The 12,513-nt window shown below is 38.7% G+C and overlaps 2 protein-coding genes across 4 annotated transcripts in view; one reads left to right on the top strand and one right to left on the bottom strand.

Moving 5' to 3' along the window:
• LOC103518703 (G-protein coupled receptor 143-like) overlaps nt 1–7,436 on the top strand; it is a 12,868-nt gene extending 5,432 nt beyond the window's left edge. Inside the window, exons 3-5 of the mRNA XM_026830429.1 lie at nt 1,432–1,543; nt 5,489–5,689; nt 7,301–7,436. Coding sequence (XP_026686230.1) covers nt 1,432–1,543; nt 5,489–5,689; nt 7,301–7,436 — 449 coding nt within the window. The remainder of the gene's footprint in view (nt 1–1,431; nt 1,544–5,488; nt 5,690–7,300) is intronic.
• Nucleotides 7,437–9,011: 1,575 nt separating this feature from the next.
• On the bottom strand, nt 9,012–10,935 carry LOC103518702. 3 transcript variants are annotated; one of them, XM_026830428.1, is made up of 4 exons: nt 10,696–10,935; nt 9,827–9,984; nt 9,385–9,648; nt 9,012–9,277 (listed from the first exon to the last, which is right to left on the bottom strand). In XM_026830428.1, exons 1-4 carry the CDS (start codon nt 10,842–10,844, stop codon nt 9,090–9,092), a joined length of 759 nt encoding a protein of 252 aa, XP_026686229.1. In that variant the 5' UTR covers nt 10,845–10,935; the 3' UTR covers nt 9,012–9,089. The 3 variants fall into 3 exon arrangements, with proteins under 3 accessions (XP_026686229.1, XP_026686228.1, XP_026686227.1); XM_026830427.1 differs by having other exon boundaries at nt 9,385–9,526; nt 9,702–9,984; nt 10,696–10,931; XM_026830426.1 differs by lacking the exon at nt 9,385–9,648 and having other exon boundaries at nt 9,012–9,366; nt 9,649–9,984; nt 10,696–10,931.
• Between the last annotated feature and the right edge of the window lie 1,578 nt (nt 10,936–12,513).

Below are 12,513 nucleotides of genomic sequence, written 5' to 3'. Positions count from 1 at the left end.
GGTTTCCACTGCATCATCAGTGATTCATCAGTTTTTGTACTCGTTACAGCGTCAGCGCAATGGTGACTATTCAATTCCATTGTTATTTCGTCGTAATTTTGGTTCAGGTCTACATATTCAGTTTGAAATGCTTGTTGACCCGTAAACAAGCTGGGGACAGGGTCCGGACAGTCTTCGAGTATTCTCAGAGATAGGCAATCATTTTAACATGAGCCTGCAGATCCGGACCTTCATTCAGCTTGTAATGGAGGAGTTGCAAATGGGTAAAAATTATAAATAAATGGTCGATTCCTATGTAAAAAGTTGGGAAAAATCCAAATCTGAGGTCAAAACTCCGAAAAAAAAAAACTGTAAAAGGTCGAAAATTCAATTTTTATAATGAAAAAGTTCAAAGATTTGTGACGTCAGACTTAACGCAGTTGCTATTTTTGTCCGCTAGGTAGCGCCACTATGCAAGCACGCTAGCGGCGGAGCAGAAAGAACTGCGCAGAAACGTATGTGCACAAACACATTAATGCGTTAGGAGCAGAAAGAACTGCGCCGAAACGTATGCGCACAAACACATTAATGCGTTGCCTGCAAGGGAGCTTTTCTCGGGACATTTGATGTGACGTCATCGCCTACGGGAGCGTATGCCGTGACGTCAAAGTTTACGATTTGCCGGTATTTTTTAAATCGATTTATCTCGGGATCTAGAAGTCGTAGAAGAAAAAGGAAAATTCCGTTGGTCCTCATTTTTCCTGCTCTATGACTTTGAAACACCACCCAAGTAAGCGCAACTGATCTATTAATACCTAGCGCCAATTTAATCTAAGTAAGCACCAATGTACAATGTAGGTACGTACCTACATATTATGTATAGCTAAATATTATTACCTTTATTATGTGCTTCTATTTCCTAATCAATTCGTTCAATATTAACTTATTAACCCATGATTAATGATTAGTTATTTGACCACTTGATCATAGTCACGAGGCAGAGTGCAATATATCAGTTGCGCTTACTTGGGTGATGTTTCAGAGTCATAGAGCAGGAAAAATGAGGACCAACGGAATTTTTCTTTTTCTCCCTACGACTTTAGATCCCGAGATAAATCGATTTAAAAAAATACCGGTAAATCGTGAACTTTGACGTCACGGCATACGCTCCCGTAGGCAATGACGTCATAATTCATGACTCCCGCATCGTTTGTTTGTGCGCAAGCGTTTCTGCGCATTTTGACGTGAAATCTGACGTCACAACTCCTTGAACTTTTTCATTAGAACGGCAATTAAAAATTGAATTTTCGACCTTTTAAAGTTACTTTTTCGGAGTTTTGACCTCAGATTTGGATTTTTCACTACTTTTTACGTAGGAATCAACCATTTATTAATAATTTTTACCCATTTGCAACTGTCAATAGCACAATGCATGTATCAGTTCCCCTTGAGTTAAGCAACGTTGGGCGTGGTTGGTATCTAGTCACGAGGCCAACGAACAGTCCAGCTATTGGCCTCGCGTCAACATCACTGACGGATGTTCTGTAACATTCCTGTCCAGTTGGCCAGTTTCAATCGAGGGGCAGGATGAAAGAAGGCCAGAAGTCAATTTGTGCCCTTTTTCCGTACTTCCTTTTTTTTCGACGCAGAATTTTGTTACTTACAAAACACAAAATTTGTTTCAATATACCTACCTAAGTTTATTTTGTCCGATTGGACTGGACTGGAATGTTACCCCAGTTTACGGTACATTATTACTTTGTACCTATTACTGTTAATTTGTTAATGTAATTTTACACACATATAAAACTGAGGAAAATTAGCTGGGGGACTTTAAAAAGGGGGTATACCAGCCTGAATTTCTCTTGCTAAAGAAGTAGCAAAGGTTGAGTGTGAAGGGCATCCACTCGGAAAATTTGTAGCCAAAACCAAATGTCACCCCAAAGCAATCACCCTAGTTAGGACTGATTGAGAGGCTGACAAAAAACGCCAACCCCATCTGTACACAGGAAAGGGGGGGGGAAGATACAGAAGGAGAGTGGAGTAAGTTATCTGAGCACATGGCAGTGTGTCAGGCCAAGTTCCAGAGAGCATTTCAACTACTTACTAAACCATTACCATCTAGGTAGCTACCTATTTTTTAAATTTCTATTACTAAAGTAAAGCAAAGCTATACCTACTAGTAATGAGAAAGTATCACAATCAGTCCAAATTTTTCTAGCTGGGGGACTTTAAAAAGGGGGTATACCAGCCTGAATTTCTCTTGCTAAAGAAGTAGCAAAGGTTGAGTGTGAAGGGCATCCACTCAGAAAATTTGTAGCCAAAACCAAATGTCAGCCCGAAGCAATCACCCTAGTTAGGACTGATTGAGAGGCTGATGAAAAACGCCAACCCCATCTGTACACAGGAAAGGGGGGGGGGAAAGATACAGAAGGAGAGTGGAGGAAGTTAAATCTGAGCACATGGCAGTGTGTCAGGCCAAGTTCCAGAGAGCATTTCAACTACTTACTAAACCATTACCATCTAGCAACCTATTTTTTAATTTTCTATTACTAAAGTAAAGCAAAGCTATACCTACTAGTAATGAGAAAGTATCACAATCAGTCCAAATTTTTCTCTTCCAGTTGCTTCCCAGAGAGCGGTTTCCTCCTGTACACAGATGGTATACGCCTTAAAAAAAAAAAAAAAAATGATAAACCTTTATTTTTATTGTTTACTAGCCGAAACCCGTCGCTTCGCTCCGGATTTCTGCTAGTCAATCCTTAAGGCATGGCCGTTCATGTCACTCATCCATTTAGTGGTCTTGCTCGGCGTAGCTTAACAAAAACGAACCAGAAAATAGCCTATAACCTTCACGGGAGTGCAAGCAATAGGTTGACAAAGTTTCATAGCAATCGGATGAGCGGTTTGGCCAGGCATAAAGTTCGAACAAACACACACACAAACAAATATTCATTTTTACTTTCTATTTTATACATTAGATAATTTTGTTTACAATACAATTTTGCGTTAGATACGTGTTTTATATCGACTTTTTTTTTTCAAAACTTCCTCATGGGTGTGTAAGTAAAACTCCAATTTTATTTTTAGTCGAAATAAACCAGCAGCACGTGTTGTCCTCAACTGTCACCCATCCAGATAACAACCACGCGCAACATTGCTTAACTTCAGTACTCTGTTTTGTACGCGCTATTGGCATTGTATTGAATTGCACTCGGCCTCGTGAGTGTGTCGAGTAGATCCCGTCCAGATACCCACCACCCGCAACGTTACTTAACTTAAGTGCTCTGTCTTGAACTAATACATCCAACATCCAACGCTCTATTGACATTGTATTTTTTTTTTTTTTCTAATAAGTTTCCATTTATATTTCATCGACAAAAAAATCAGAACATACATTTTTCATATAAATGGTATACCCACCCGTATAAGCAGAGCTTGTGCCACGGATGGGGGTGGCACAAGCTCTGCTCTGCTATTGAAATGCACTCAGTCTCGTGTCAAACATAACCGACCATGTTACCCCATATTACGGTAGGTAGGTGCTTATTTATAATCGCTGATAAAACTTGCACTATCGTCTTGTATGCGAAAGAGCATCATCTATTTCTATTTCCTAATCTAGTAATTTCGAGGAAATCTAGGTACCTAATTATTATTTCTAATCATAATCAGTAATTCATTCAATTCTAACTCACAAATGGATGGTTAAAGGGCGCCAAAAAATTCTACAGTATATCATAATCAGTAATTCATTCAATTTTAACTCACAAATGAATGGTTAAAGGGCGCCAAAAAATTCTACAGTATAATGCACGTACAAAATTCAATTCAATGTAATCAATTCATTTTTGTCTATTTCTTATCAAAGGCCGTGAAACACGTGTTTCTGTTTATGCCTTTGATTTCCCCGAAAAACTTTAATTAATAGCGCCAAATTTAATCTAAGTAAGTACCAATGTACAATGTACGTACGTACCTACATATTATGTATAGCTACATATTACCTTTATTATGTGCTTCTATTTCCTAATCAATTCATTCTATATTAACTTATTAACCCATGATTAATGATTGAGAGCCATACTACGACACAAGACACATGTACATTTAAATGTAGCAGTTGTTTTTAGTATGTACTAGCCGAAATCCGTCGCTTCGCTCCGGATTTCTGCAATGATAAACCTTTATTTTTATTGTTTACTAGCCGAAACCCGTCGCTTCGCTCCGGATTTCTGCTAGTCAATCCTTAAGGCATGGCCGTTCATGTCACTCATCCATTTAGTGGTCTTGCTCGGCGTAGCTTAACAAAAACGAACCAGAAAATAGCCTATAACCTTCACGGGAGTGCAAGCAATAGGTTGACAAAGTTTCATAGCAATCGGATGAGCGGTTTGGCCAGGCATAAAGTTCGAACAAACACACACACAAACAAATATTCATTTTTACTTTCTATTTTATACATTAGATAATTTTGTTTACAATACAATTTTGCGTTAGATACGTGTTTTATATCGACTTTTTTTTTTCAAAACTTCCTCATGGGTGTGTAAGTAAAACTCCAATTTTATTTTTAGTCGAAATAAACCAGCAGCACGTGTTGTCCTCAACAATCACCCATCCAGATAACAACCACGCGCAACATTGCTCAACTTCAGTACTCTGTTTTGTACGCGCTATTGGCATTGTATTGAATTGCACTCGGCCTCGTGAGTGTGTCGAGTAGATCCCGTCCAGATACCCACCACCCGCAACGTTACTTAACTTAAGTGTTCTGTCTTGAACTGATGCATCCAACGCTCTATTGACATTGTATTGAAATGCACTCAGCCTCGTGTCAAACATAACCGACCATGTTACCCCATATCACGGTAGGTAGGTGCTTATTTATGAAATGCACTCAGCCTCGTGTCAAACATAACCGACCATGTTACCCCATATCACGGTAGGTAGGTGCTTATTTAATTCTAAAATTTAAAAAGAAAGCTATTACCTGATGTAAACATTTATTATGTTCTCCAGTATATTATGTTCGTGAACCTCTAAAATACATGAGACCTTTTTAGACTGCTTGGGTGAAGGAGCTTTTTAGTCTCATTAGAGTAGTCAGTAGTATAAAAAAGGGACATATTTTATTCTATTCTAACCTCCATTCTATTCTATTCTAACCTTCATTCTATTCTATTCTAACCTCCAATCTACCTCTCAATCAGCTTTAGAGTGATCGCTTTGAGGCCAACTGGTTTTGGCTTGACAAAATTTTCCGAGTGGGATGCCCTTCGCACTCAATTATTCTAAAATTTAAAAAGAAAGCTATTACCTGATGTAAACATTTATTATGTTCTCCAGTATATTATGTTCGTGAACCTCTAAAATACACGAGACCTTTTTAGACTGCTTGGGTGAAGGAGCTTTTTAGTCTCATTAGAGTAGTATAAACAAGGGACATATTTTATTCTATTCTAACCTCCATTCTGTTCTATTCTAACCTTTCCCATTCTCATTTCAGCTGTGATAATCTGTCCGAGGCGGAAGCCCTGCGGCGCATTCTGCCCAACTATGCCGCCACCTACCTCATAATTGCCGCCGTTATGATTCTCAACCCCATCATCTATTGGCGGTCCGACTCACTCGTCAAATTGAACATCTCGCGTCAACTCAATCAGTACACGTATCGGGAACGTATGCTCATCGATGTGATACGACTCAGGTATTTATTTTTTCTTTTATTTCAAGAGGTTTGACAGAGGGAACTTTAACTGCTAAGGTCTTATCGTCCCGAAATCGAAGAGAGAAGGAAGACAGGATAGAAGAATGCCAGCCATTCCGAGAACTAACATCCGTTCAGAATAAAATCCGCCCCGGGTGAGATTCGAACCCGCGACCTACACGTATCGAGAACGTATGCTGATCGATGTGATACGACTCAGGGATTTATTTTTTCTTTTATTTTAAGAGATTTGATAGAGGGAACTGTAACTGCTAAGGTCTTATCGTCCCGAAATCGAATAGAGAAGGAAGACAGAATAGAAGAATGCCAGCTGTTCCGAAAACTAACATCCGTTCTTTATGATTCTCAACCCCATCATCTATTGGCGGTCCGACTCACTCGTCAAATTGAACATCTCGCGTCAACTCAATCAGTACACGTATCGAGAACGTATGCTGATCGATGTGATACGACTCAGGTATTTATTTTTTCTTTTATTTCAAGAGGTTTGATAGAGGGAACTGTAACTGCTAAGGTCTTATCATCCCGAAATCGAAGAGAGAAGGAAGACAGGATAGGAGAATGCCAGCCATTCCGAGAACTATCATCCGTTCAGAATAAAATCCGCCCCGGGTGAGAATCGAACCCGCGACCTAGCTCTCACAAGGCTGATGCGCTACCAACCAAGCTAACTAGGCTGGCAAATTACTTCTATTTGACTCCATTGTCCTTGGGATCAATAGGCTTGCACGCAGGAGGTCCGGGTTCGATTCCCGGCGGAGCCGAGTTTTTTTCGGCTCTGTGCTTGGAGTTCGAGGTGCACTCAGCCTCGTGAGGACATTTTCTCACACAAATAAGCTCTGATCTTGAAATTTGGCGCTATGACCTATGGGCTCTGTGCTTGGAGTTCGAGGTGCACTCAGCCTCGTGAGGACATTTTCTCACACAAATAAGCTCTGATCTTGAAATCTGTCGTGATGACCTATGAACTTGAAGCGAGAAAGATTTAGATGACACTTCAGTCGATAATTTAAGACCGGTTTTAGCGTCACCTATGTTGAGCTACGCCGAGCGAGGCCAATAAATGGATGGGTGACTTGAACATTATATTGGTAGTTTTAGGAATAAAGGGAGAACGGGCTCTAGTCTTGATTTTAAATCATTATATGAAAGATGAGAATGACAGTAAAATCAAAAATCAAATCAAGAATAATAATAAACTGAATATTAAACAAATTAGGTACATGGGTACTGATTTTCTTTAACCACGATCGAATAAACTACGGGCTAAAAAATTCCCGGAGGGACGGGCCCTGCTTGTTTAGATTGGAAACCATTTACTGATGAAAATTTGTAATGAACCGAGAACGGGCTCTAGTCTTGATTTTAAATCATTACATGAAAGATGAGAATGAAAGTAAAATCAAAAATCAAATCAAGAATAATAATAATAAACTGAATATTAAACAAATTAGGTACATGGGTACTGATTTTCTCTAACCACGATCGAATAAACTACGGGCTAAAAAATTCCCGAAGGGACGGGCCCAGCTTGTTTAGATTAGAAACCATTTACTGATGAAAATTTGTAATGAACTATTTGTTTCCCAGGTTTTCACTCATCATTCTCGTGTACTACGTGTGTTGGTTGCCCAACCTGATCAATGGTGTCATCCTATGGACCATGTGGTACGATATACCCAAAGACCTTGAACTCACCCTCTGGTATATGATGGTAAGTTCTTGATAACGCGCTGGCTTGTCATGCAGAAGATCCCGGGTTCGAATCCCACCGTCGACAAAAAATTGTATCCAGGTTTTCACTCATCATTCTCGTGTACTACGTGTGTTGGTTGCCCAACCTGATCAATGGTGTCATCCTATGGACCATGTGGTACGACATACCCAAAGACCTTGAACTCACCCTCTGGTATATGATGGTAAGTTATTGATAACGCGCTGGCTTGCCATGCAGAAGATCCCGGGTTCGAATCCCACCGTCGACAAAAAATTGTACTTCCCATGTTTCGCTCGCTTACTTTTCTTCCAAGACTTGGTTTTAGACATGTTTCTGGTAACATTCTTGCCATTTCGACTATTGAGGGTGAATTTCCTGTTATTCCCATGTTTCACTCGCTTACTTTTCTTCCAAGACTTGGTTTTAGACATGTTTCTGGTAACATTCTTGCCATTTCGACTATTGAGGGCGAACTTCCTGTTAGACTTTATCTTTTTCTTGATTGGCTCGTCTTGGTTGTTTACTTTTTGGTTTACGAAGTTCGTATGGTTGACTTTTTTCTTCATCTCGTTTTCATGTGCTTTTTGGTTTACGAAATTCGTATGGACTTGTTGTAGTCTTTTGGGAACTTCGTTGACCTATAGCTCTCACAAGGCTGATGCGCTACCAACCAAGCTAACTAGGCTGGCAAATTACTTCTATTTGACTCCATTGTCCTTGGGACCAATAGGATTGCACGCAGGAGGTCCGGGTTCGATTCCCGGCGGAGCCGAGGTTTTTTTTCGGCTCTGTGCTTGGAGTTCGAGGTGCACTCAGCCTCGTGAGGACATTTTCTCACACAAATGAGCTCTGATCTTGAAATTTGTCGCGATGACCTATGAACTTAAAGCGAGAAAGATTTAGATAACACTTCAGTCGATAATTTAAGACCGGTTTTAGCGTCACCTATGTTAAGCTACTCCGAGCGAGGCCAATAAATTGGTCAACATCATTAAATAAAATACATGTTATGGCTTACTCTTTATCCATGGAGCATTTAAAAAAAAATTAAAGCTCTGTATCGGACAAAGAGGACTTATACTTATATACTTGTGTAGGTAGTTAGTCTATGGCTATGCCATTTACCATTGTCATATCCTACCGGCGTTTCCATCTTGTATTCTACTCCTCCATTTCCGTCTATCCAATGCTTCCTCTTTTCTCCATCCCTTCTCTCTAACGTCCTCTTCCACTTTATCTCTCTCCATCTCATCTTCGGCCTACCCCTTCTCCCCTATATCTAAATTATATATTGCCTATTTTGCAGAAGATCCCGGGTTCGAATCCCACCGTCGACAAAAAATTGTATTCGTTTTTCGGTTGCAAATATGTCAACGGGTTACTTTCTGGTGTTCTCGTGTTGACCCAGCACCTAAATGGGAAGTATTGTGTCTCTTCTCGCTCATCTGATGAGAGGCATACTACGGGATGGGCATGCTATAACACAGACCACACGAGTCTAATGTAACAGTTGTTTCATTGCTACAAAATAAAAGTGGCGGTGAAAACCTCATCTTGGAAAAAGAAAAAAATCTATATTATTTATTCTTTGTTATTTTTTTATGTGTTCGAAAATTAAAACCGGAAATTCTTTATTTTATTTTTATGTGTTCAACAAAACATCTACGAAAAACAGTTCCAATTGTCTCTAGGATTAGGTTCATATCCATATTGAAGTGGGCGTTGGAATTCAAATATGTCGGCTTGAATATTTCGACTTGTTTCTTGGTCAATCCCTTTTTCGGTGTCTTTTGGGACTGAGTTCTCCAGATTCTGTTCTTGTATATCCGTTTTTCCTTCTGGTTTCCCATGTTTCGCTCGCTTACTTTTCTTCCAAGACTTGGTTTTAGACATGTGTCTGGTAACATTCTTGCCATTTCGACTATTGAGGGCGAATTTCCTGTTGCTGGTTTCCCATGTTTCACTCGCTTACTTTTCTTCCAAGACTTGGTTTTAGACATGTTTCTGGTAACATTCTTGCCATTTCGACTATTAAGGGCGAATTTCCTGTTAGACTTTATCTTTTTCTTGATTGGCTCGTTTTCGTTGTTTACTTTTTGGTTTACGAAATTCGTATGGTTGACTTTTTTCATCTCGTTTTCATGTGCTTTTTGGTTTACGAAATTCGTATGGACTTGTTGTAGTCTTTTGGGAACTTCGTTCTGAGCTTGGGATTGTTCATCTGTTGGACTTTATCTTTTTCTTGATTGGCTCGTTTTCGTTGTTTACTTTTTGGTTTACGAAGTTCGTATGGTTGACTTTTTTCTTCACCTCGTTTTCATGTGCTTTTTGGTTTACGAAATTCGTATGGACTTGTTGTAGTCTTTTGGGAACTTCGTTCTGAGCTCGGGATTGTTCACAGACGTTATATCGAGGCATTTGGCGAATGATGTTCCGGTTTGGTGTTTTGTGAGTGTATTGTGGGACTGGTCTGGAGATGTTTTTGTTGGGTGTATTGATGGGGATTCGTTCTTGCGCCTGAACACGTGGAAACAGTTTGGGATGCCTTGATTGGTACCTGCGGAAGTGTAAAGAAAACTACTTTCAGTAGCTATTTTTCCAAATGGAGCACTACTTGTTAAGCTACAAACAAAATTATATCAATAAAGAGGTGCTCTATTAAACTGTTGGTATAATCAAACTAAGCTACTAGGCTGGCCAGAGAGAGACATCTGATAGAGTAGAATGGAGATAAACCAATCTTAGGATTGAAACAGATGATGATGATCTAAATTCTAAACGTAAACTGTTTTTGTTGGGTGTATTGATGGGGATTCGTTCTTGCGCCTGAACACGTGGAAACAGTTTGGGATGTCTTGATTGGTACCTGCGGAATAATAATAATAATAGTGTAAAGAAAACTACTTTCAGTAGCTATTTTCCAAATGGAACACTACTTGTTAAGCTACAAACAAAAACTGTTGGTATAATGGACTAAACTTAAATTCTCTACTCTTACCATTTGACAAATCGTTCATTATATTTCCGTTCCAAATCTTCTCTCATGTAACCATACGCTCCACAGCAATACTTCTTCCTTAATTCCCGTTTGAGTTTTTTCTTGTCCAGTTTCACATTCTCTTCTGCATTCTTGATTGCTTTTGATGTTGATGATGATGAATGATGAATGATGAATGATGAATGATGAATGATGAATGATGAATGATGAATGATGAATGATGAATGATGATAATGATCTAAATTCTAAACGTAAACTTTCTACTCTTACCATTTTACAAATCGTTCATTATATTTCCGTTCCAAATCTTCTCTCATGTAACCATAGGCTCCACAGCAATACTTCTTCCTTAATTCCCGTTTGAGTTTTTTCTTGTCCAGTTTCACATTCTCTTCTGCGTTCTTGATTGCTTTTGTCATATTAGTTCTGTATGTTTTGAACGAGTATTTGTGTTTCAATGGCTGACTGGAATAGAATGTGAACTCAGGGATAATTGATTTATTTAATATCTGTGTATCTATTTATCTCACAGGAAGGTCGCCTCTGTAGGCCGTCGAGAAATTTTTCAATGAAAATTAGAATTGTGTGATTTTTTTTTATTTTTTATTTTATTATTATTATTATTTTTTCTTTTTTTTTTCAAATTTTATTTGATGTGATTGTAATGAAGGGGGTCATTATGTCACTGTATAACTGTCCAGGTTTTTAGTGATTCGGGTTTTACCCTCCATTCGGCCACAAGTTACCCACCTCCTCACATTAACCTCACCCTGAGTGGGGCCGGGAAAAGCCAGCAGGGCGCGATTCCCTATATGGTCACTCATCCGGATACCAACCACGCGTAACGTTGCTTAACTTCAGTGATCAATCGGGAACTGGTGCATTGAAAGACGATGGATCACTAAAGAATAGAATAGAATGATATATTTGTATTTAAAGTAATAAAACTTTTGTTACAACGCTTTGGTGTGCATACCTAAATTTTATATCAAAAACAAAAGAAAATGGTAATAATTACAAATCTTTTTCATACATTTCACTAAAGTTAAGCAACGTTGCGCGTGGTTGGTATCTGGATGGTTATTTGGCCCTCTTCAATTTCTGTAGGTGATACGATCTGCTAGTAGTAACTCCGTAGATTTTGTATGTAATGTATGTAAATGCAAGTTTCTTTGTGTTATTATGTCACAACTTTGGTGCTCACTGCAGCATTGTAGGATTTTCCCAATATCTCAATAATCCTGGCACCGGTTGCTATGCGCATTTATGTGTCATAGCTACTCATTTTCCTCACGAGGCTGAGTGGGCCCCGCAACATCCAGTCACGGAATCAATCATTTGCATTCCCGGCGGGGTCAAGCGCCGGGAATCGAACCCGGGTCTCCCGCGTGCAAGGCGAGTGCAGTGACCACTACGCCATGGGAGCTGACTGCTCCGTAGATTTTTACGTTTTTTGTGCCTATATTTGCCTATTTTATGTGTGTGATGGAGGATTTCACCAATGACTTAATGAGAGTTTTAACTAATGGAAGAAATGATCCAAAAAAGAGTTTTTAATCATCCAAAAAGGAGTTTTTACGTTTTTTGTGCCTATATTTGCCTATTTTATGTGTGTGATGGTGGATTTCACCAATGACTTAATGAGAGATTTAACTAATGGGAGAAATGATCCAAAAAGGAGTTTTTAATCATCCAAAAAGGAGTTTTTAATTTTTTCATAAAGGAGCTTTTAATCATCCAAAAAGGAGTTTTTAAAATTTCAAAAAGGAGTTTTTAATCATCCAAAGAGGAGGAGTTTTTAAAAACTCCTTTTTGGATCATTAAAAATTCTCCATTAGTAAAATCTCTCATTAAGTCATTGGTGAAATCCACCGTTAGTGTAGTTTTTGTTCAATGCTATTAATATTGTTAGTAGATAATGATTTTATTTTTGTTAGTAGGTAATAATTTTATTGCGATTTTTTCCTTTTTTTTTAGATTTACAATAATTATTTTATTGTTAACTTGTGTTCTTCATTGCAGGCTTTCCTCAACTCTTCTGAAAAGTTTATGAAATCATTGATCACTATATTTTTACACTTTCTTTTC

The sequence above is a fragment of the Diaphorina citri genome, unplaced genomic scaffold (genome assembly GCF_000475195.1).
Source record: "Diaphorina citri unplaced genomic scaffold, Diaci psyllid genome assembly version 1.1 scaffold2318, whole genome shotgun sequence".
Taxonomy (NCBI): domain Eukaryota; kingdom Metazoa; phylum Arthropoda; class Insecta; order Hemiptera; family Psyllidae; genus Diaphorina; species Diaphorina citri.
This window is presented reverse-complemented; position numbering and strand designations above follow the sequence as displayed.